At 42.1% G+C, this 25,767-nt stretch overlaps 1 protein-coding gene across 1 annotated transcript; it reads left to right on the top strand.

Annotated features, from left to right (window-relative positions):
- Positions 1 to 1,337: 1,337 nt before the first annotated feature.
- LOC138148368 (putative mitochondrial transporter UCP3) lies at positions 1,338 to 21,457 on the top strand. Its single transcript, XM_069071055.1, has 6 exons — positions 1,338 to 1,563; positions 2,196 to 2,406; positions 4,499 to 4,699; positions 8,841 to 8,942; positions 15,500 to 15,680; positions 20,806 to 21,457. Exons 1-6 carry the CDS (start codon positions 1,438 to 1,440, stop codon positions 20,918 to 20,920), a joined length of 936 nt encoding a protein of 311 aa, XP_068927156.1. The 5' UTR covers positions 1,338 to 1,437; the 3' UTR covers positions 20,921 to 21,457.
- The last annotated feature ends 4,310 nt before the right edge of the window (positions 21,458 to 25,767 follow it).

The raw sequence follows: 25,767 nt of genomic DNA, 5'->3' as shown, positions 1-25,767 counted from the left end.
GCAATACCACTAGTAGGTCTGTATCCCAAAGAGATCAAAGAAAAAGGATTAGGACCTATATGTACAAAAATATTTGTAGCAGCTCTTTTTTGTGGTGGCAAAGAATTAGAAATTTAGGGAGTAACCTTCAATTGGGGAGTGACTGAACATGTTATGGTATATTAATGTGATAGAATACTATTGTGCTATAAGAAATGACCAACACAGCACAATGATTCCAGAAAGAAAAAAAAAACCTGTGAAGACTTATATGAACTGAGACAAAGTGAAGTGAGCAGAAGAAAGAGATCAGCAATATTGTAATGATGATCAACTGTGAAAGACTTAGATACTCTAATAAATACAGTGAACCCAGATAATTCCAAAATGTTATCCACATTCAGAGAGAGAACTGACAAACTGAGTATTGATTGAAGCATACTTTCTTCACTTTATTTTTCTTGCTTTTTTTCTATAGCTAATATGGAAATATGTTTTGCATTATTTCACATACATAACTAATATCATATTGTTTGCCTTCTCAGTGGGTGATGGAAGGAAGAAAATTTGGAATTCAATTTTTTTTTTAATGTTACAATCTTGTTAACATTTCTCACTCAATTGATTTCCAAATAACTTCAGAGAATTTAGGTGAAACTGACCTTTTTTGTCCTTCTACTCCTCGAAGGGTATCGTGTCTCCTATCAGTTGAAGAGCTCTGGTTCAAAGGGGCATAGTCTGTAGGAGAAGAAATGAAGGAAGTTCCCCTCTTCATTCACCTTGCTGCCCTCTGATACAGTTGCATTGGGAAGCAGGGATTACAACTGCTTCATGTCTGACTGGCCAGATCTCTCCATCGGCTTTTAGTGTCTCCAGGTTTAACCACTTTAAAGCTTCCAGAATTTGGCCACTTTTCAACCCAGTCAATCCCAAACTTACACTTTGTAAAGGAAGGATCAGATGTTAACACCCTTGCTAATACAGTAACATCTTATACTCTGTTATTATATCCCTTTCATCATGCTAACCCCAGGAGGCAAGGCCACCTGCCTCTCTTAACTGCCTTGCTATATTTTCTTGAGTTTTCATACACAGATATAACCAACCAAAGCCTAGGAGGCTTTAAGCTCACCTTGAGTTCAGTAGGAGCACCAATACTAGAACCAAAGTTGACTTCCAGGCCACTGCACTTTCTTGTACACTACCTTTTCTACTTCCTTGGGCCTCAGATTTCCTATCTATTAAAAGAGGGAGTTAGACTCAAGGGGGACTAAGGTCCTTACTTGTCCTGGGAAGCTAAAATCAAACATTAGAGAGGAATGGTCATTTAACATCATCTTTCTTTCTGATAACTCTTGTAGCCTCCTTCAGACACCCAAGGACAAGTCTACTAAGCTTCCAGTCTCCTCTGAGCACACGTTAAACACTGTACAAACCCACTAGAAGTTGTCTGGGACCATGGCTGGACTAAAGCCCACAGATGTACCTCCCACGACTGCCGTCAAGGTCCTAGGGGCTGGCACTGCTGCCTGCTTTGCTGACCTCCTCACCTTCCCATTGGACACAGCCAAAGTTCGCCTCCAGGTAGGTAGCCCCTTCAGTGAGGGTCGTCATTCAGTTTGATGGGATGCATTGAGTTTTATAACATAATATGTCCTCCCAGCTCACAGACTGTCTCAGAGTGGGAATGGACTTTTGGGGCCATCTAGTCCAAACCCTACCTGAGCAAGGGCTCTCCTCTACAGCATCCCAGTCAGGTGGTCATTTGATCTCTGATTGAAGACAACAAATGATGAGGAATTCACTATCTCCCATGTCAGCCCTTTCCACTTTGGCACTGTTCTCATTGGTAGGAAGTTTTCCTTATAGCAAACTAAAATCTGTCTAATTGCAACTTCATTCATCCCATTATTCTAGTTCTGCCCTCTGGACCAAGTAGAACAGGCCCATTTCTTCACCAATAGATTAAGGAGCTTGGACTAGACTGAATGCCAAGGTATCTTTCCATTTCTAGATTTTGTGATTCTGAGATGAATTGATATTCTACATGACAGGCCTTCAAATACTTAAAGGCAGTTATCATGTCCCCACTAAATCACCATTAGGCTAAACCTCTCCATTTCCCTCACCTAGTCCTTATATGGGCTTATCCTCAGTCCCATCATCATCCTGATCACCCTTTCCCTGACTCCTCACCCGTCTCTTCTGTCCTTCAGATTCAAGGAGAATCACAGACAGAGCAGGCGATTCAGAATGTGCGATACCGAGGAGTGCTGGGCACCATCGGGACCATGGTGAAGACGGAGGGCGCTACCAGCCTCTACAATGGCCTCGTGGCTGGGCTACAGCGCCAAATGAGCTTTGCTTCCATCCGAATTGGCCTCTATGACTCTGTCAAGCAGTTCTACACCCCCAAGGGAGCAGAAAGTAAGTGCTGGAATTAGAGAAAAGATGAATCTTAGACCCAGGAGGCAACAGATCAGGATAGAGGGGGCACCCAATGTGAGAGGCAGGACTCTCTTGATTTCCAGTGCTAGTCAGTATAACAAGCATTGGTGAAGCCCCTAATATATGCAAAGACCACTGTGCTACTTGCTAGGTGTCTAATAACAGAATGAAAAATCTTGAATGCCTCCTTGAGGAGCTTACACTGTGCTGGAAAGGGGAGGGGGGCGAGGTGGTACACCAGGCAAACAAACTTGAGAGGAAAGGAAACAGTAGAATCTGAACACTGTAAGGCTGCTGGTCTTAGAGCATGAAGACTAGAGGGGCTAGGGTAGAATATAATAGCAAGATCACTAGCTCTGAAATAAAGATGAGCAAATACCAAATCCCAGCTCTCTCTTGCTAGCCATGTGACCTTAATCAAGTTACTTATGTTTTCTAGGCTTCCATTTCTTTATCCATAAGAAAAACATTGGAATACTAAAGTATATTTCAATCTATGATCCTAATCCTATAATCCTAAAATTCAGAGAGAGATTGAAAGTAGGTTCAAATTCTGTCTCCAATGCTTGTTAGCTGTCTGATCCTGACCAAGTTACTCTCCATGAGTCTCAGTTTACACATCTGTAAAATGGATATAATGATTCTTGGTCAGTCTGCCTGTAAGACAGATAAACAGAGCACACAGGATGGCTGCTGGCACAGGTTCAGTCTTGATCTAGTCAGACAGGAAAGACACCAAGAAGGGGTAAATAATCTTACTTTATTCTAGTCTAGTTTTCTCAGAAGAGGTTGCTGATAATGGGAGCATAACTCCTACTAACATTGCCTAATCACCCTTCTCACAGGGGCCAGCAAGAAGGGGGGTGACTACTCTTACGTCTGAATGGAGACAATGAAGACAGGCACAACTTGTGCATCCCCTAAATCCCCTCAAGCCTTAATAGGGGCCAGTTGAGGCATGCACAGCATTCCAGCTTGTGCATTCAACCCTAAGTTTCCCCATTCACTGACCAATGCCCACCTGCTTTATAGGGGTAACGAAGAAGGCATATTGCCAACAATAGCCTCACAACACCCCATCCCTGTATCTCACTGCACAGCCACAGTGGATGTTTAGATGATTTATCAATATATAATACTTCATAAGCATGGTAGAGATTTTTTGAACCATAATTGTGGGAACTCATATCTAATACCTGGGAACAAGAGACTGTTATGGCTATGGATCCTGGGAAACTGAACTTTTAGAAATAATAACAAAAATTCACTTTATGCACACTAAAATCCACCTTATGCTAGAAGTCACCCTGCTTACACTGCCTTATAGAATTATTATAAAGTTATTCTGTAAAAAAAAAAAAGCACTCTGGAAATAGGACTGATTATACTAGATCAGGAATCATAACATTGAACTATGGATATGGATGGAAAACCTGGTTCAGAAAGGATAATGAGGGGACTGGAGACTACATCATATGAGGGGATGTTCAGCCTGGAAAAAAAAGACTAAGTGGGGGGATATGAGTGACATCATCAAGTATGTGAAGAGTTGTCACATGGAAGAGGGATTAGGCTTGCTCTGCTTAGCCCTGCAGGACAAAACGATAGAAGCAGTGAGTGAATATTACAGAGACACTGATTTAGGCTTCATGTAAGGAAAAATTTTGCTAACAATCCAAAGCTGTTTCAAAGTAGAATGGACTGCCTTAGAAAATGATGATTTCTCCATCTCTGGAGGTCTTCAGACAGGAGGCTGCATGACTAAATACATACATACACACACATATATCTGTACACACACACACACACACACACACACACACACACAGAATCTAGCCCAATGCCCTTTTTGGATTAATGAGCAAAGTGAGCCCTGGAGACAGGAAGCAACTTATACCATTCACAGTGCTTTTAAACATGGAGTCTGGACCCAAATCCAGATTTCACTCAAACTCTAAAGCTAACAAAATAGCAAGAGATGATTCTGGGAAAGTTTCTGTCAGAGACCTGGCAGGATGCTGACTCACCCCTTCCCCTTTCTCTCTCCTCTTCATGTTTTGCCCCACAACAGACTCCAGCATCATGATTCGGATCCTGGCAGGATGCACAACAGGAGCCATGGCCGTGACCTGTGCTCAACCCACAGATGTGGTGAAGGTACGTTTCCAGGCCAGTGTCCGACTGGGATCAGGAAGCAGCAGAAAATACAGCGGGACAATGGATGCCTACAGGACCATTGCCAAGGAGGAAGGGATCAGGGGCCTGTGGAAAGGTGGGTCTTGGTTCTGGAGTTCCTGGGCATTGAGCAGAATCAGTGCTACCCAGAGAATCAGGAGCTCCTAAATGGGTAGAGAAGGTAGTGAATTTTAAGGGTCCTGAAAGTAACATCCCTTACCAAAACAACTATGCCCCACCATCCAGACACAGGGACCATAGTTCCCCTAATAATAAGAATAGCCATGTCTCTGGTGCTTTGAAGTTTACCAAGCTTCTTCCTCACAATGCCCCAAGAGGTAGGCCATACAAGTCTTCCTAGCTTACAAATGAAGAAACGGGCTCAGAGGAGTGAATCATCTGCCTCCAATCACACTGCTAGGAAGTGTTAGAGCTAGGGTTCAAACACAAGCCTGATTCTGAGTTCAGTGCTCTTTCCTGAAGTACTGAAAACATATATTATCTGGGAGAAGGACTATTCAGTCAACAAGCACTTATGAAGCCATTATCTCCCACAGTGACCCTAATTTATCACTCAGTAGGTCTCTGACTACTGAGGCTATTCTGTGACCCATGGATGAGATTCAGCTGAGGCACTGAAGATCCTTTGCCTTAAAGCTCTGGAAGCCTAGGGAATGGTTGCTATTTTCTAACACCTGAAGGGCTATCCTAGAGTAGAAGGAGCAGAATCCTCTTTCTTGGTCTCAAGGGGCAGATTAAAGTAGGGAGGAGGAAATCAGAACTTTTAGCTCAGCAGAACTTCCTAACAAGAACCAACCCACTGGCTTACAGTGGCAGGGAGAGAGCTTTTCCTCCCTTGAGGTCTTCACAAAGAGGCTGGATGGGAAGATTGTTGGGAAGATTACAGAGGGATTTCTGCACTCAAGGGGAGGTTGGACTAGGTTACTTTTCAAGTCTCTTCCAGTACTAAAAACATGCTAGGACTATGATCAAGATATAGTGGAAAGAATGGGGACCTTGGAATGCCTTTAGGGCAGCTAGATGGCTTTAGTATCACCAAGTCCTAAATTCAAATCCTACCTCAGACACTTATTAGCTGTGTGACCCTAGGCAAGTCTCTTTGCTTCAATTTCCTCAACTACAAAATGGGAATAATAATTGCATCTACTTCACAGAGTTGTTACAAGGATCAAACAAAATAACATATGTAAAGTTGCAGGCTTAGAAGTGCTTTACAAATACCACCTATCACTCTAAGTAAAAGACCTGGATCCCAGCTCTACCCCTGTGTGACCAAGAGCAAATCCCTCCTCCTCTCTGAATCTATTCCCTGCCAATAAAATAAGGGGTATTGGAAGGGACTTCCAGGTCTGTCCCTCCCGTCCTTTCAGACCCAACAAGCTGTTTTCCTGCAATTAAGTCCTGTTCTATTGCTCCATTGTGGTGTGTTGATATCAATGGGTTCTTGAAAGATTTGCTGATAGAACACAAACTCGGGTAACTCCTACCAAACTGGGGAGGTTGCAGTCTAGGAGCATCCCCAGGCTGCCTTCAAGAGGATTAATTTCTTGGCTGCAGCAAGTCATAAAGCCTGTGCTAAGTCCTAGTAGAGAAGTGATGAATGGCATGGATAGAGGGAGGAGTTCCCATGCCCACAAAGATCATGGAACCTTCACATATTGAAATCAAGTTCTTTTCAGCTATAACACATGTTTTAGGGCCCAAGGGTAGGGAACCTGCAGCCTCGAGACCATGTGGGCCCTCTAGGTCCTCGAGTGCGGCCCTTGGACTGAATCCAGACTTCACAGAACAAATCCCATTTGTGTACCCCTGTTTCTAGGCTATGTATCTAGCACCTGCCTCCCAGAGTTCTCGGGAGGCTCAAAGGAAATGTTGTGTGTAAAGTGCTATGTGAACCTTAAAGCTTGGAGGACTGGAGGAGGTTGTTAGTAGTAGTAAATGCCCCTCCCCCTGCATCCAGCCTTTGATGCTGAATCATCCTTCACATCCCAGCTCAAGTTCTCCTTCCTTCTGGAAAGCTTCGCCCCATCCTCCCAGGTGATAATGAACTCCCCATGCAGAGCACTTCATTTCCATTCCTAATGGGCTTGCCATGTAATGTTATATATCATAGTTGTCTATCTATGCCTATAGGGCAGCTAGGGGGCGCCATAGTGCTCAGAGCACTGGGCCTGGAGTCAGGAAGACTCATCTTCCTGAGTTCAAATCTGGCCTCACACCCTTCCTAGCTGTGTGACCCTGGGCAAGTCACTTCACCTTATTTGCCTCAGTTTTCTCATCCGTAAAGTGAGCTGGAGAAGGAAATAGCCAATGACCTGAGTATTTTTGCCAAGAAAACCCCAACTGGGGTCACAAAATGTCAGACACAACTGAAACGACTGAACATCTATACCTATATGTAAATATGTAATATATAATAATGCATAATATAATTTATAATCCATATAATTATAATATGTAACATAGTTACTTGGGCATATATATTATCTGTCACTATTATCTCTCCATGAGATAAGGGACTGAATTTTATCTAAACTTTCTCTTTCATTCTGCTCTGCTCACAAGAGACACAACAATAGTGCTTATTGTTTTGTAAGGTCCCCCTGCTCCCAGATCAGATGTCCTTTATTCTGTTCCTTTCTAGCTTCGGTATTTTGGGTTCTTAGAACAATTGGACTCTATAAAGAACCAAGTTGGAAAGAGAACACACTCTTCGAAGGATGACCTAAAGTCTTGTGACCTGGACAGCTCAGGCAGGTTAGGTGAAACCTACGGATAGACACCCCCCCCCACCTCCTTCTCAGAGTAATGTTTTTACATAAATCAATGCATAGGATTGCTAAGAAAATCAATTATGGTGAAATAATAAAAATGTAATGTTTTTATCCCAGTCAGGTTCACAGAGTCACTGAACATGATCCACAAAATGATTAGGAGTCTGTGGACTCCACACTCAGGATCTGTGCCCAACAGCACAGCCTTAAACAGTGGGATTTCTATTCTTTAAAGGGCACTGTTGGGCAGGTTAAAGTTGTGTGAGCCACGGCTTTAGGGGAAGCTCCAAGCCCCTAAAGAAAAGCTGCAGTCCCAAAGCCAGGAGCAATTTTCCTGTGCGTGTATTTGGAAGAGAGGACAGGCCCGGCCACAGCATAAGGTGCAGATTCCATGATCTGGTGTTCTGTGTACCTGTATATGAGGGGTAACAGCAGCTCCCATTTCTATTCCCTTTTGGGGATGTGCACAGCACTTTGCTCACAACAGCTGGTATATCTAGGGACTTCACTTCTTTCCCATGCAGTATCTCAGGGGAAGAGGCAGGACCAGAAGCCAGGGCTCTTTTGCCAACAGTCTCTTGTGCCCCAGTCAGACCTCCTCAGCACCTTGTTCAAGTATAGGGGGAAGAGTCCTGGACCCTGTCAGAGGAAGGACTAAGGCAGAAGGCTTTGCCTTTTTTGTTCTAATTCTACCACTAACTCAGTGACTTTAAGCAGGTCTCTCAGTTTCCTCATCTAGAAAATAAGAGAATTAGACCAGATGGTTTCTAAGATAGTGGTTTACCTTTTGTGTGTCATGGATACCTTCAGCAGTCTAGATGATTTCCCATAATAAAATTTTTAAAAATTCATAATTTGAGGAAATGCTAAATTTCAGTTAGAGATGAGTGAAAATAAAGATGTTTTTGCCTTTCCCAATTTTTCCCAAATTTTTTCCCAGATCTGTTCATCACTGGATCCCAGGTTAAGAACTCCTCCCTGTCCTAGGGTCCCTTCTATCTGTCACTTTTCTTTTCTGCCTTAACCTTGGGCACTGAGGGCTTGGCTTAGATATGAAGAAAGACTTTCCAGTGTCATTAACCATCTTGTTGCTGGGAGAGAGTTGGAGCATGAGTTTTAAACCTTGGACAGAATCTCATGACTATAATATTTGAGGTACTAATTAAAAGCATGGGACTGGATTAAATGACTAACACTCCCTCCCCCAGTCCATCCAAAGGATTCTCTTATTGTGTATTTATATAGCTCATAGCTCGGTATTTTTGTCTCATCCCTCTAATAGACTGTGGGCTCTGTGAGGCCAGGCACTAGGGCTCATCTAAACTTGCCATTCCTCCCAGAGGCTAGCATTGTGCTCTTCATCTAGTAGGCAACTAACAAATGATTACTGAATTGAACTGGCTCCTATCCTTGCTGACCCATTCCTTTCCTTCTCTTTAACAGGAACTTTGCCCAACATCGCCAGAAATGCCATTGTCAACTGTGCCGAGATGGTGACCTATGACATGATAAAGGAGGCACTGATAGACCACCATCTGATGACTGGTGAGGCTTGGAGCTTTTCCACAAACAACACAACTTTCATTTCCTTCACAGATCCACCTCAGACTCCTTTAGTGAATAGAGAATAGGGAAATAAACAAGTACTGCAAACAGCATGAGTGTCAACCTCAGGGCAGCTAGGACCTGCCTCAGCTTTTAGAAAGAGTAGATGATACAGTGGTGTGTCCACCAGTATGTCAAACAATCCCAGCACATTGAAAAAAAATTCTCCTCTGGAAGCCATGAGTCCTGCATTTATAGTCCTGGATTTGCACTGACTTGCTCTGTGACCCTGGGCAGGGCCCTTACCTCTTGGTCTCAGTTTCCTCTTCTACAAAATGAAAGAGTCAGACTAAAATCAGGGGTTCTTAACCTGGGGGGGCGGGGCTGGGGAACTGTGAACTCTTTAAAAATACTTTGATGACTAATGTTTCAATATAATTGGTTTCCTTTGCAATCTTATATGTTTATTTTATGCTTTTTAATTTTTATTGCATTTATCACTTTATGAGGGATAGGCCTTACCAGATTGCCAGAGGAATCCATGACACAAAAATGGTTAACACTCCCTGGACTAGATCTCTAAGGCTCCTTGCAACTCTAATAGCCAGTGGTTCTGTGACTGCCAATATTTGCAGAGCAGCCCACTCAGTTACAATCACCATGCTAAGGTGATAGAGAAGCATGAGCCGTTGGTTCTGCCCTCGCTGGATTGTAGAGTTGGAGTTGGAAGGAACATTTAGAGTGATCTAGTCCAATTCTCTCATTTTACAGATTAAAAAAACCCAGGCCCAGAAATGTTGAATAGCTTTCCTAAGATCACACAGGTAGCAGAGCCAGGCCTTCTGGCTCAAGATACAGCATGCTTTCACTGGACCGCATAGCATTCCAAAGAGTTTACAATCTCTCTATAAAACAGAAAATAATTAGGCATTTAACTTCATAATACTCATGGAAAGACCACTGGCCTAAGACTCAGAAGCCTTGGGTTGGTGTCCCTCTTTGGGGACTTCTTGGTTGTGTGACTTTGGACAAGTCACCCTCTCTGTACCTGTTTCCTTATCTGTGAAATAGGGATGATAGTCTTTGAATTGTTACTTTACAGGCTTGTAAACCTTAAAGTGTTATATAAATTCAAGTTACTTAATAGACACATAGTCCAAGAAATTGGGAAAAAAGAGAAGGGAGAGAGGAGAAAGCTAATTGTCAGATTATCTGTGATGATAGAGGTCATTTACATGATGCTTTAAAGTTTGCCCATTTTATGTGTATCATTTCAGATGATCTTCACAACAGTCATGTGAAGTACATAGTATTATTATGTCCTTTTTCAGTTGAGGAAGTTGAGGCTTATGTAGGTTCAGCAACTTTCCTGTGGTCATACAATTAATAAATCTAGGAAGAGGGTCTTTCCCTGACTCCGAGTGCAGAACTCTTTCTTTGCACTATACCACACTACCTCTTAGCAATGGCCATATAGATGGGGCTCTAAGATTTACAAAATATCCATTTTCTCATTTGATCTATTAGAATTTAGAAAAGATTCAATTCACACTTTCCTGTATGTATTCCAGAGACACAAATCCTCTCTTATAATCTGAGACAGTCATGGATAAAGAGACAAATGTAAAGGACACATAAGTTAAATCAACATTCAAAGGCACAGCAAAGCACTGGATTTGTAGCATGTTCAATTATGTCAAATTGCCTAATTGGAAGGATAAAAATGTGGAGACCGGCCATGAGACTTGTGTGCTTCAATTGAAATGTTTCCAATATTCTTGAGGGACTCCTCTCTATTGGTGCAGGTTCTAAACCTTCCGTGTAGATTAACTTCTTAAATTGCTATAAATAAAAAATTATTCCCCAATGGGTTAGACCCGTTGGTGAACCAGATCAGTTCTACACTGTCCTCTTCTCTTGAGTCTCTGACCTTCTTATCATATTGCTGATTGTGCCCTGCCAATCCTTGGCCGAGGATCGATCCCACCATTGCCACCTTCACTCCTATACACATGCTGCTGAATGTAGGTAGGAAAAAAAAAACCCACAACCATTCTGACTAGGCCCACTACAAATTCATGTTATACAAACTTAACTGGGTCCTCACTACCACTAGTCAATCCTTCCCTTATTCACTCACTATCCCTTTTCAATTCCTTTATTAATCCCACTTTCCAAATCAGCTCTTCCACACCTTATCCCTTCTCAAACTTCCCATGGCTTCCCCTCTTACCACTCTCTCAGCTGAGAACCTTGCCTCACTTTTTACTGAAAAAATTGAGGCTATTCCCCAAGATCTCCTCCTTTTCCCTTCTTCCTCATCTCATTTTACTTAGATATCCTCTACCACTATCTCCTCCTTCACCTCTGTCTCACAAAAACTAGTGGCTTTACTTTTTACCAAGTGCTCTAAACTTCTACCTACAAAATAGATCAATTCCATCCAGTCTTCTCCAGCAGACTACCCCTTCTGTCAGGCCCTCTTTATCACTTATTTTCAGTCTCTCCCTGCCTGCTGGCTCTTTCCCTACTGCCTATAAGTATGCCCAAGTCTCCCCTATCCTCAAAAAACTCTTACCTGATCCTTCTATCCCAACTAACTATTCTCCTATATCTCTTCTGTCCTTTGTGGTCAAACTCCTTGAGAAGGTTACCTACCATAGGTGTCTCACTTTCTCTCCTCTCCCTCGCTTAATGCCTCATGAACTGGCTTCTGGCTTTATCATTCCACCAAAACTCTTCTCTCCAAAGTTATCAAGAATCTGACACTCTCTTCTCTCTAGGTTTTTGAGATACCGCTTTCCTGGTTCTCCCTCTATGTATCAGACCACTCTTCCTCAGTTTCCTTTGCTGGGTCCTCATCCAGATCATATGTCTAACTATGGGTGTCCCACAGGGCTGTCCTGCCTGGGCCCCCTTCTCTTCTCCCTCTATGCTACTTCACTTGGTCATGTCATCAGCTCCCATGAATTTAATTATCATCCGCATGCTGATGATTCTCAGACTGACCTATCTTTCCCTAACCTTTCTGCTGACCTCCATTCTCCCATCTCCAATGGCTTTTCAGGTATCTTGAACTGGATGTCCAGTAGACATCTTAAACTCAACATGTATAGAATTAAACTCATTATCTTTTCCTCTAACCATTCCCCTACTCCCATCTTTCCTGTTACTATCATGGGCAACATCATCCTCCCAGTCCCTCAACCTTGCAACCTAGGGATCACCCTAGATTCCTCACTATCTCTCACCCCTCTATATTCAATTTGTTGCCAAGGCCTTCTCTCCTCTAATACTGCCAGCAGCCTGGTGCAGGCCCTTGCCACCTCACACCTGGACTGTGGCAGTAGCCTGCTGGTGGGTCTGCCTGCCTCACATCTCTCCCCACTCCAATTCCTCCTCCATTCTGACACCTAAGTGGTTTTCCTGAAGTGTAGGTCTGACCATGTCACGCCGCTACTCAATAAGCTCCAGTGGCTCCCCTCTATCTCTAGGCTCAAATACAAAACCCTCTGTTTAGCATTCAAAGTCCTTTATAACCTAACCTCCCTGTACCTTTCCAAGCATCTTACAGCTTATTCCTCACCATATTCCTCTTCAATCCAGTGTCACTAGCCTTCTTGCTGTTCCACAAACAAGACAATCCATTTCTTGTCTCTGGTCATTTTCTCTGGCTTTCCCCATGCCTGGAAGACCCTCTTTCCTCATCTCTGCCTACTGACTTCCCTGAAGTTCCAACTAAAATCTCATTTAAAAAAAATATTTATTTTGGGGTAGCTAGGTGGCACAATGAATAGAGCACCGGCCCTGGAGTCAGATGGACCTGAGTTCAAATGTGACCTCAGACACTTAACACTTACTAGCTGAGTGACCTTGGGTAAGTCACTTAACCCCAATTGCCCTGCCTCCCCCCTCCAAAAAAAAGCAAAAAAAATAAAGATTATTTTAGTTTTCAACATTTACTTTTATAAGATTTTGAGTATTAAATTTTTCCCCTCTCCTTCTCCTTCCCCTTCCCCAAGACAGCATGCAATTTGATATAGGCTATACATGAACAATCATATTAAGCATATTTCCACATTAGTCATGTTGTGAAAGAAGAATCAGAACAAAAGGAAAAACCACATAAAATCTCATCTTCTGTGGAAAAACTTTCCAAACCCCTCTTAGTTCTGATGCCTTCCTTCTTTCAATTATTGCATATTTTTCTTGTATATAGTTTGTACTTATCTGTTTGCTTGTTATCTCTCCCATTGAATTGTGAGCTCTTTGAGGGAAGATACTGTCTTTTGCCTCTTTTAGTGTCTCTACTGCTCAGCACAGTCCCGGCACATTATAGGTACTTTAAATGCTTATTGCCTGATTGACCAACGTTCAGAAAGTCAGCCTCTCCTAACTAGACCAAGAACGGTGCTTGGACGATAGCCATACATAGTGGGCCTATGCCTTCCCTTCTCCCCTTCCCTCCCCGCTGGGTGTGGGCCTCCTGGATCTTTTCTGTTAACACTTTTGAGAAGATGAGTCACTTTCGTGAAAGAGGAATTAAAAGAGGGTTTGAGCAAAGGATGGGGCAAGGAAGCAAGGGAAACCAAAGAACAAGCATTTAGATAGCACCTACTGGTGCCTGGCGCTAAGTGCTTTTTTTTTTTTTTAAACAAATATTTAAACACCTCTGAGAAGTAAGTGCTTTTATAGTTGAGGAAACCAAAACAAATAGAGATTAAGTGACTTGGCCAGGATCACACAGCTCTAAGTGTCTGAAGCTGGATTTGAACTCAGGCTTTCTGGCTGCCTCAGATTGGGGGGGTGGGGCAGGCTGCACACATGAAGAGTATGGGCTACTGCATAGAACAGCAGTATGCCATATTCAGATTCCTAGGAACCGTTCGAGTTCATCATCTAATCAAACCCACTGCTCCTAACCTCTCATTTTGTACTTAGCCGGAATTAACTACAAGACACAATAGTGAGGTTAGAAAACACTGAAACAGAATGGAAGAAAAATAATGAGGAATAAAATTAAATATCCGGCATTCTCACTACCCATTTCCCCAACTCTCCTTCCTGCCACTCTCCAGCCCTCGCTAGGGGGGTGTGAAGCCACTTTTCCTAGCTTCCAGAGCTCATCAGCAGAATGTGAAGGTGCCCTCAGAATTGGCAGTGGGACTAGGTGCACTAGAGTCTTGGCACTGGGACTAACAATAGAAACCAAGACCCAGGATTCTCATCACTCTCAGAACGGATCATAGAAACATCAGGCTAAGTAAGTGCTCACTCCTAATGCTTCTTTCTCTCCATCTGCCTCCTCCTCTTCCTCCTTTTCAGACCCAGCTTCTGCATTTCTCCTCTGCTGCTTTCGTGGACACTCTAGAGATGCCACTCACATGCAGATGAAATGTGAAGGCGTCAAGGGTTCTGGCACATGTAAACAGGACTTCCTAAGTGACCATCCAGGTTAACACCTACAGCTTCAACACACACTTGTTAATATGTGGTGCTAGAAAAGTCCCTGCCTTATGGAACTTAAAGTCATGTGAGGGGATACTGAGAAACATACAAATAAATAAGTGTAAAATAATTCATAAGTGCCTCAGTCTACAAATGGCTAAGAAAAGTCTTTGCCAAATGAGGGAATGTGAGAAGCCTTCCTAGAGAAGGAAGAATTTTACTTGGGCTTTAAAGGATAGATAGGAATCAACAGGTAGAGGTCAAGTAGCCTGTCCCAGGTCTAGGGAATAGAGACATGCATTGGGCATGCTCAGTGGAGCATTAGCTAAAGATGGACAAATAAGCTGGTGCCAGGAGATGTATTCCCTAGAAAACTAGGTTTTTAAGTCTGAACTTTATTCAGTAGGCAGTAGAGAGTCACCAAAAGGTCATTAGCAGAAGAATGACAAGGCCAAATCTATTCCTCTGGAATATTAGTGTGTCAGCATGTGAAAGAACAGAAATGGGAAGACTTGTTAAAAGGCTACCTTATAAGCTTGGCCCTGAGAAGCAGAAAAGAAAATGTGCCCCTTCCCTTCTTCACTGAGATGGAGAACCATAAGTGTGGCATATAGCATATACTGTCAGTCTTGGCTGATGTGTTGGTTAGCTTTGTTCCCCTCTCTTTTTATTCTTTGTCACAAGGGATGGCTCTCTGGGTAGGAGAAGAAATAAAGGTGATATAAAAATAAAAGTCTGTTTAAAGTTGTCCATCATAATAGCTGAGGCGATAGCACTGGCCCATGAAAAGCTAAGGAGCTAAGAACTAAGGAGAAAGTGAAATACCAAAGATATTAGAGGAGAATCAACTAGTTTGGGTAGCTGAATGAATATGAGAGATGAAAGGAAAGAGTGAAAGATCACAGCTCTAGGAATGTGAACATGGTGAATCTGATATGGTGAATATGATAAGCTTCACAGTGGAGCCAGAAAGAAAATTCAATGACAACAAATGAGAGAAAATTCCCAACCTTAGGAAACTCTCTTCTTCCTGCCTATCCCACAGCTCTTGGATCCCTTCAGGAGAGATGAATAATTCCACAGTGTGACCTTTCCCTTTTCTTCTGCAGACAACTTCCCCTGCCACTTTGTCTCAGCCTTTGCAGCCGGTTTCTGTGCCACAGTTGTGGCAAACCCAGTGGATGTTGTGAAGACCCGCTATATCAACTCCCCTCCTGGCCGCTACAGTAGTACCATGAACTGTATGCTGAAGACGCTGAGGCAGGAAGGCCCTACAGCCTTCTACAAGGGGTGAGCTGCCCTTGCCCAATGCCTTCCATGCTATGAGGATCCTGGCTTCGAGCTTACACATTTGAGTGGACAGGACACTCCAGGAAGGATAGCGTCATGGACAGAACACTGTGCTTGAAGTCAGGAAACTTGAGCTCCAGCTCTGACTTGACCATTCAGTAGTTCTGTCATCTTGTACTAGCCCCTTCCTCTTTCTGGGCCTTAGTTTCCTTCTTTGTAAAATGATGGGTTTGGCCTTAATATTCGCTAAGGATCATTCCTACTTTGATACTATTTGGCTCCAAGTATAATGGAGTCTCTGTCTTGACCTTGACCTCCCACTATGAATTAACAATAACCTGTTATATCAGGTAGAGCTCGACCCCACAGAGATCATAGGTTTTATCACTCTCCAGTTCCATAGCCACAGACTACATCCCTAACCACAGCATTCATCATGCACTTACACATTATTGGTTGGGAGGGACACCAGTCAATAGAGGGTAGAAGGGTCTTGGTGGTACAATGCCTCCCATCATGAATACCACATTGAGCAGGAGTCAGCACCACCTTTGTCACTGATTCACTGTGAAAAATTGGGGACGTACTTTGGTCTCTCTGGATATCAGCTCAGTAAAGTCCAAAAAAGTAGCCATTAGCCGATGTCAATTTGTATGGCACTTTCTAGTGTCAGTCAATTAGTAGATCAACAATCATTTATTAAGTGCTTACTTTGTGCCAGGCATTGTAAGCACTGGGGATTTAAAGAAAGGACAAAAATAGCCCCTACTTTCAAGAAACTCACATTCTAACAGGAAAGACAACATACAAATAATTAGGTCCATAGAAGATATATACAGAGTAGATGAAAGTAATTTGAAAGGAGAAATCATTAGCACTTCGGGAGGATGGGAAAGGCCTCGTGCAGAAGGCTGAATATGAGCTGAGCCTTGAAGGAAGTCAAGGAAACTAGGAGGCAGAAGTGCGGGGACAACATGTTCCAGCCCTGGGGCACAGCCATTGCAAAGGCAGAGTCTGGAGATGGGGTTTTGTGTTTCAAGAACTGCAAATAGGCTAGTGTAGCTGGATCACAGAGTTCATAGAGGGGAGTGAAGTATATGGAAACTGGAAAGGTAGGAAGTAGCCAGGTCATGAAGAGCGTTAAATGTCAAATAGAAGATTCTACCATGTTTCCCCGATAATAAGACACTGTCTTATTATTTTTTTTGGACAGAAAAACACCAGAGGGCTTATTTTCGGGGGAGGGCTTATTTTAGAGGAATCTTACACAGTAAGGGGAGGGCTTATTTTTGGGATAGGTCTTATTATTGGGGAAACACGGTATGTTTGATCCTAGAGGCAACAGGGGGTCGCTAAAAATCATTGAGCAGGGGAGTGACATAGTCAAACCTGTATGTTAGAAAATCTCCTTGGCAGCTGAGTGGAGAATGGATTGGAAAGAAGAGAGACTTGAGGAAGGGAGACCAATTAAAACATTATTGCATAGTTCAAGTGAGAGCTAATGAGGGCCTGAACTAAAATTGTGGCTTTGCATGAAGAAAACTACATTTATTGTTTAGATGTTGTAAAGGTAGAAAGTATCAGGATTTGACAGCTGATCAGGTACATAGAATGAGAGGCCCTGAAGAAAGGATGACACCAAGGTTTTAAGCCTGGGTGACTGGGAAGACAGTAATGCCTTAATAGGGGAGGATTAAAAGGGGGGGGAAGATTTTTAGGGAAAGACAATGAGTTCTGTTTTGGACATATTAAGTTTGAGATGCTTACAGGATGTACAGTGTGAAGTGTCCAAGAAGTAGTTGGACATGCTGAGACAAGGGCTACCTTATAGATCTGAGAATCATCTGCATCCTTTGACTTGAACAAATTTATTCTGTGAAGTTTGGATTCAGTCAAAGGACTGCACTTGAGGACCTAGAGGGCCACATGTGGCCTTGAGGCTGCAGGTTCCCCCCCCTCTGCCTCAGGCCATTATCATCTCTTCCCTGGACTACTGTGATAGCCTCCTAATTCCCTGCCTCAAGTCTCTCCTCTCTCCAATTCCTCTTCAATACAGCTGTCAAATTGATTTTCCTAAAGGGCAAGTTTAACTGTTACTCTACTGCTCAAAAAACTCCAGTGCCTCCTTATTACCTATAGGATAAAATAGTTGGTCTCAACATGCCTTTCTAGTCTTCTCATATCCATTACTTGCCTTCTTTCACCATAAAGTCTGGTCAAACTAACCTTCTTGCTGTTCCTCACAACCCTCTGTCTCCCATCTCTGTGACTTTGCACTGGCTATCCCCGTCCCATGCCTGGAATGCACTCCCTCTCCAACTCCATCATTTAAAAATCCATATTTTCCTCTAAGGCTCAGTCAGCTCAAGGCCTCTCCTGATCCTCCCCAGTACTGATAGTGTTGTCCCCATCATCTTCCATGTTTTATCTATTTGACATTTACCTATATATGTATACTTTGTCTCCCTTGTCTACACTGAGTTCTTTGAGGGCAGGGACCATTTTTCTTTTGGTCTTGTATCCTCAGCCCCTAACACGTTGCCTAAACTTGCATAATAAAAAGCAAGTGCTTATAAAAGCTTGATGGTTGGTTGATGTAGAAAAGTGATTAAACCTTATTACAGGGTGAAACACAGATCCCTGGGCCACTCCAGTAACTTTCAGGTTGAGGTCAAATCATTAGTGACTAATCTTTAGATCCAGCCACTCAACCAGTTCTGAATTAATCTAAAAGCACAGCTGTTACCTCTCCATATTGTCCACAAGGATAGCATAAGAGACTTCATTAAATGCTTTAGTTCCATCAGGGGAAACTATATCAACAGCCATTCTTCTGCCCTCTCATTTGAGTAACCATGTCAAAAAAGGAAATAAAGTTAGACTGGCAGGCCCTTCTTTGATGAAGTCTTCTTTCCCTCTCTTGAAATGATTTTCTATTACTTTCACGCACTGAAGGCTGCGACTGTTTTGTTTTTCATCTTTGTACCTGTTCCCAGTGCCTGGCACAGTGACCTGGACATAGCAGTGCTTAATGATTTTTTGTTGAATTGAATTGAAGCCATGTTGGCTCTCTGTAATCACTGATTCATTTTCTGTTTACTAACTATCTCTTCAATCATGAGTTCTAGAATTTTGCCAGGAATCAAAATTAAGATCAATGGACTACCATTTGCAGGCTCTGTTTTCTTCCTTTCTTAGAAAGTCAGACCATTTGCCTTTCTCCAGTCTTGGGACACCCTCGATAGTCTCCATGATGTTCTGAAGATCCCTGACAGTGCTGCTTAGCAATCTTTCCACACCCTAAGATCCAGTTTGTCTGGGCCTGATGATGTAAACTCACCAAGAGCAGCAGATGCTCTTTTATGATCCTCCTGCTTATCTTGGGCATCGGCTCTCTATTTTATTCCAGTACAAAAATTATTCTCCTTGACAGAGGAAAGAGAAGCCAAATAATTGCTGAGAGACTCTACTTTCTTCTCCTTTTCAGCACATTCTTCACTCCGAACAATGTTTCCTTTATATCTCTCATGTCCCAGTGGAGCTTTTTAAAATGCTTTTGCCCATGTTAAGCTTTCCTTGCCAGCCTTGGCTCATTCTGGTTTTATACTCATGGTCTTGCAGGACCATTCCATGCTTTCCTACTCACTCTTTCCCCCCTACTCTTGAATTCCAACTTCAGTACTCTTCTTTCGAGAATTCTAAGATATCTGGGGGTGGCTAGGTGGTGCAGTGAATAGAGCACCAGCCCTGGAGTCAGCACGACCTGAATTCAAATCTGGCCTCAGACACTTAACACAAAAACTAGCCATGTGACCTTGGGCAAGTCACTTAACCCCAACTGCCCTCCAAAAAGCTAATAATAATAATAATTCTAAGATATCCACATCTGTTTCTTTAGACAACTATTCATAGAAATTGTTTTTCTTCAAAATTTAATTCCTGAGAGCTTCCCATCCCTCCTGGGCTAGCTTCCACTATAGAATTTTAGGCAATGGGATCCTATCCCTTCTCAGAGCCGTTTACAATCTATTCTTCAGAAACTGAAGATATTTCCTAGATTATCCAGCTTTTCTCTCCACTTCTATGAATTCTAATCTGGAATGATCATTACCACCAGGTTCTCATCATTTCTACTTCATCACCCAGTTCTTGTTTCTTGATGAGAATCAGATGCAGAGTAGCAGTCCCCCAGAGTTGGTTCCTCCATCTTTTAAAGCCATGAACTTTAATTCAGGCAAGTGAGGTTCAGAGAAGGTAAATGATCTGCTGATGGCTAAACAGCTAACAAATGAGAGAGCTAATATTAGCACAGATCTTTTGACTTCAAGACTAACTCTCTTTCTGGGATGCTTGCCCCTCTGGGATACAAAGATAGAAATTACACAAACCCCAATTAAAATGCAAGAGGAGGAAGAGAAAGTACACAAATAACTATAATACATGAGAGAGTGAAAAAAATAAGTACAAAGGAGTGGTCCAAGAAAATTGTGATGAGAACATTGAGGAGAGGAGAAATCAGTGCCATGCCCTGACCAGCCAAAAGCACAATGCAAGACTTTCTTAGCAATTCTAGAGATACCTGAAGATACACTTGTTATCTTTTGACATCTAAAGGACTTACATGGAAAAGAAGAAAACAGACTTGTTTTATGTGACTCCAAAGGTATGAGCTAGGACCAGCAGGTGGAAGTCACCAGAAAGCAGATTTTGATTCAATATAAAAGAACTTTCTAAGTATTTGCACTATCTGACTTAGAATAAACAGGTTCTAGGAGTGAGGTTCCAGTCAATGGAGGCATTCAAACATAGGATAGATCATGTTCATTAAGAAGACTGCAAAGGGGATTTCTGCATTGAGGATTCTACATTTCTACATTGGGTCAGACTAGATGCTCTCTAAGGGTACTTCCAATTCTGAGAGTCTATGATTAAATATTCAAGACTGGAAGAATCCTAGACTTTTACCAACTTATAATAGTTATTCAGAGAATCATAAGAACAAGTTGTTCAATTAACTGACATGTTTAAAGTGTCTGATCTATACAATATCTTATGCCCATTATATCCAGGCCCAATATATCCAGGCCCATTTGACTCAAATGTCTACTTGTTCTTTTCACTCTAGATTCACTCCCTCCTTTCTTCGTTTGGGATCCTGGAATGTGATGATGTTTGTGACATATGAACAGTTGAAACGAGCCCTGATGAAACTCCAGATGCCCTGGGAATCTTCATTTTAACTAAAAAGAGAAGATTATTAAAATATAGAAATCATAAGACTGATAAATATATACATATATGTATATGTATATATATGTACAAAGAAAAAGAGATATAAACATTTATGTTTGCTTGCTGCCAAACCTTAAGAAATACCCTTTCACAGATTGAAACTTGAAGAAATGAAGAAGAAAAGGTAGATAAGAAGGAAGTTTCCAGCCTTGGATACTGTGTCTTAGGAACAACCTTGTCATGCATTGACAAGATAAAATCATAAATTATATTAATTTTTGAAACATATCAAGGTTAATGCCTAATATTTAGGCAAGAGAAGATAAATTCAAACAGACCTATCTGGGAAAATCATGAGGTATGGTGGATGTATCCTGGACATTGGTTTAGAAAATTAATTGACAGCAGTTCAAGAGTCTTTAAGCAAAAGAAGAGATGAATAGGTATTCAAGTTTCTACTCACTGGGGAATCTAGGATATAGATGTCAATTTATCAAAATTACAGAAGCTCAGTGCTGGAAGGAATGTCAGATCACATCTAATCCAACCTCTATCTGAGCAGAAATCCCCTCAATAAAGTCCTGGGCAAATTGTACACCGTCTTTCAACATGGTTCATCATCCACAAGCTTTATTGAACACTCAGGACCTATAGTGTACTTTGCTCTAGAGATGGGATCTAAACTAAATTCTAGAAAACTGGGGGCTTCCTAGCCCAAAGAAGTAATGTTGTATATTAGCCCTTAGACTATGGCGGGGGGGGGGGGCCAGAGACAAGATGGCAGAGTAGAAGCAGGAAATAGCATGAGTTTCCTCCACAACCACCTCCAATACTTGTAAAATATGACTCTAAACAAATTTTAGAGCTATAGAACCCACAAAGTGATACAAACAAATCTGCCAAAGGCAGGCTGGCAGGCCGACAGGAAGGGTCTATCACACCAATCTGGGAGCCAAGTGCAGTCCCGCATGAACCTTGCTATCTGAGACCCAGGGCAGCCTGGCCCAGACTGGTGAGAGCAGACTTCAGGAGAGTGAATCAGCAGCAGCTGTGGCAGTTTCCAGATTTCTCAACCCATAAACACCAAAGAGAAAGTAAAAAGTCAGTGGGAAACTCTGTTGGAATTGGGTGACAGAAGAGCAGGGTCCAGCCCCTGCCCCTGGGGCAAGAGGTGGTGGAGGCACAGCAGCTGCAGCTGCTGCTGCATGGCTACCTCCAAAGTTTGTGGCCTGCAGATCATAGGGGAACCAAGCAACCATTCAGAGGGTAATCACTCTTGCTTTGACCTGCTTGGATCCGGGTCGCTGTCTTGGGTGGTGGTCCTGGAGTGAGAAATAGCAGTGTGCCAGAGCTTGTGGTGACTGTAGAGAGGGCACCCTCCTCAGACCTCTGACAAAATTGGCAAAAACCCCAGCAATTTGGGATGAAGCTGTCTCCACTCTGGAAGCAGAGTGCTACTCTGACAAAGATCTCAAAAGCCAAGTAATTGGCTGGCAAGATGAGCAAGCAGAGAAAGTGCAATGAGACCATAGAATCCTTTTTGGGGGACAAAAATGATCAAAACATGGAACCAGAGGAGGTCAACAAAGTCAAAACTCCTGCATCAAAAGCTTCCAAGAAAAATATGAATTGGTTACAGGCCATGGAGGAGCTCAAGAAGGACTTTGAAAATCAAGTAAGAGAAGAGGAAGAAAAATTGGGAAGAGAGATGAGAATGATGCAAGAAAACCATGAAAAGCGAGTCAACAGCTTGATAAAGGAGACCCCAAAAAATACTGAAGAAAAAAACACCTTAAAAAATAGACTAACTCAAATGGCAAAAGAAGCCTAAAGAGCCAATGAGGAGAAGAATGCCTTAAAAAGCCAAATTGCCCAGATAGAAAAGGAATTTCAAAAACTCACTGAAGAGAATAACTCCTTCAAAATTAGATTGGAGCAATTGGAAGCTAATGACTTTATGAGAAATCAAAATACTATAAAACAGATCCAAACAAATGAATAGAAATTGAAATGAGAAATGAAAAGAATAGAAGGCAATGTGAAATATCTCATTGGAAAAACCACTGACCTGGAAAATAGATCCAGGAGAGATAATTTAAAAATTATTGGACTACCTGAAAGCCATGATCAAAAGAAGAGCCTAAAAATCATCCTTTGAGAAATTCTCAAGGAAAATTGCCCTGATATTCTAGAACCAGAGGGAAAAGTAGAAATGGAAAGAATTCACCAATCGCCTCTTGAAAAAGATCCCAAAAAGAAAACTCCTAGGAATATCATAGCCAAATTTCAGAGTTCCCAGGTCAAGAAGAAAATATTACAAGCAGCCAGGAAAACACAATTCTGAGTATTGTGGAAACACAGTCAGGATAATATAAGACCTAACAGCTTCTCCATTAAGGGGTCAAAGGGCTTAGAATATGATATTCTGTAGGTCAAAGGAGCTAGGTTTAAAACCAAGAATCACCTACCCAGCAAAAATGAGTGTAATGCTTCAGGGGAAAATATGGTCATTCAATGAAATAGAGGACTTTCAAGCGTTCTTGATGAAAAAACCAGAGCTGAACAGAAAATTTTACTTTCAAATACAAGAAGCAAGAGAAGCATGAGGAGGTAAACAGGAAAAAGAAATCATAAGGAACTTATTAAAGTTAAACTATTTACATTCCTACATGGAAAAATGATAATTGTAACTCATGAGACTTTTCTCAGTATGAGGATAGTTGAAGGGAATATATATGTATGTATGTGTATACATACATATATATGTGTAATTCAGGAGGGCTTATGTGTGCATTAATACATATGTAAGTGTGTGTATATATGTGTACATGTATACATAGACAGAGGGCACAGGATCATTTGAATAGGAGGGGATGATATCTAAAGAATGGAATTAAGAGGTGAAAGAGGAATATGATGAGAGAAGGAAAGGGGGAGAGATAGAATAGGGTAATTTATCTCATATAAAAGAGGCAAGAGACAACTGTTACAATGGAGGGGAAGAACAGGAAGGTGAAGGGGAATGGGTCAACCTTACTCTCATTGAATTTGGCTTAAGGAGAGAATAGCATACATATCCAGTTGAGTATCTTACCCTGCAGGAAAGTGGGGTGAAAGGGGATAGGAGGGGGGATGATGAAGGGGAAGGCAGATTGGGGGAGAAGGTAGTTGGAGGCACACACTTTTGAAAAGGGACAGGGCCAAAGTAGAGAATAGAATAAGTGGGGGGCAGGATAGGATGGATGTAAATATAATTAGTCTTTCACAATATATCTACCATTGAAATGTTTTGCATAACTACACATGTACAACCTCTATTGAGTTGCTTGCCTTCCCAGTGGGGGTGGGTGAGGAGGGAAGAAGAGAAAGAATATGGAAATCAAATGTTTTAAAAAAAATTGTTTTTTGCATGCAACTGGGAAGTGAGATATGCAGGCACTGGGGTATAGATCCATCTTGCCCTGCAAGAAGTTTAGAGGGGGCATGGGAGAGGATATAAGAGAGAGAAGATTGGAGGAAAGGGTGTTCAGTAGGCTCGCTATCTTGGGGTGGGGGGTAGGGAAGAGACGGGGAGAAAATTTGTAACTCAAAATCTTGTGGAAATGAATGTTGAATACTAAAAATATATAAATTTTTTTTAAAAAGACTATGAATTTAGGGCTAAATTCCTTCTCCAGTGCTATGGGAGTAAAGAGAACTCCTGGTTCTTGATGACAGCAGAGCATAAGTTCTGGCAGGTCCTACCAAGCAGGAAAGGTTTCAAGCACAAGTCTGATAACAAACTGTATATCTGTCATCCAAGAACTAGCCTAGCTAAGGGGAAGGAAGTTCATATCACCTCAACGTTGGCTTCCAGGAAAATCTCTTCAGCCACAGCAGTTCCTGAAGACAGTTTACCAGTCTGTGACAGAGTTGGGATATCATTTAGTAGGCACATCCAAATGAGAACACAGCTCCTTGAATAAGAATTATAGGGCTATGTTGGCATGTTTAGTAAAATTCAATGATGATGATGATGTTGATGATGAAAGAAGGAGGAGAAGGAGAAGAAAAACTGAGACAATTACATCACTGAAGGAACTATTTTCAAGGTAGGGGGTAAAGGTGGTATAGTAAAAAGAGTCTTGGACCTGGAACCAAGAGACCTGAATTAAAATCTAGTCTCTGACACTATCTACAGACAAGTGAGTTTAGATCTCTCAGCTTCAGTTTCTTCAATTATAAAATGAGGATAATATGTATAGCACCTGCTTCACAGGGTTGTTGTAAGGAAAGTGTATAGAAAAGTTTACAATTCTGAAGAAATGAAGTTGTTATTATTGTGGAGGAAAGGTTCTGTCCACCCTGAGGTTGATGGGACAGGAAGCAGACTTAGCACATCTAGGCCTGCTCTGAAGTGGAGAATGAGGCTGTCTGTTAGGAATGTCTAGAAGCAGGCTCACCAAACAACCATGGGGTGGGGAGACATTCAGAGAGGGGGCTGCATGAAGCAGTGCACTGTGTGTCTAGGACTGTCCAGTCCTCTGTTTCAGAGATAGAGAGCTTTGCACTTGAAGTCACAGAGATCAGGTACCAAGTAACACTTGGTAGCTTTAGGATCTTGAGTGAATTACTTTCCCTTCCTGGACCTCAGTTTCATCATCTATGAAATGAGTGGGTTGGACTAGATAATCTCTAAGGTCCCTTCCAAGCTCTGACCTAACTTAATGCCTTCCATATTGTAGATACTTAATTGAACTGAGAGAAGACTCTGTCAACCCATAGTACACAGCCTTCCATTCTGCTTAGCTCCAGAAGGCATAATTAAAACTAAGGAAGGGTAAATTATAGTAAGGTCAATTTTAGCTCATTATAA

This window comes from Petaurus breviceps, unplaced genomic scaffold (genome assembly GCF_028583685.1).
Source record: "Petaurus breviceps papuanus isolate PSGF00001 unplaced genomic scaffold, PetGlider_PUasm1.0 90823, whole genome shotgun sequence".
Classification (NCBI taxonomy): Eukaryota; Metazoa; Chordata; class Mammalia; order Diprotodontia; family Petauridae; genus Petaurus; species Petaurus breviceps.
The sequence above is the reverse complement of the archived record's forward strand: the minus strand, read 5'-3'. Positions and strand labels throughout refer to the sequence as shown.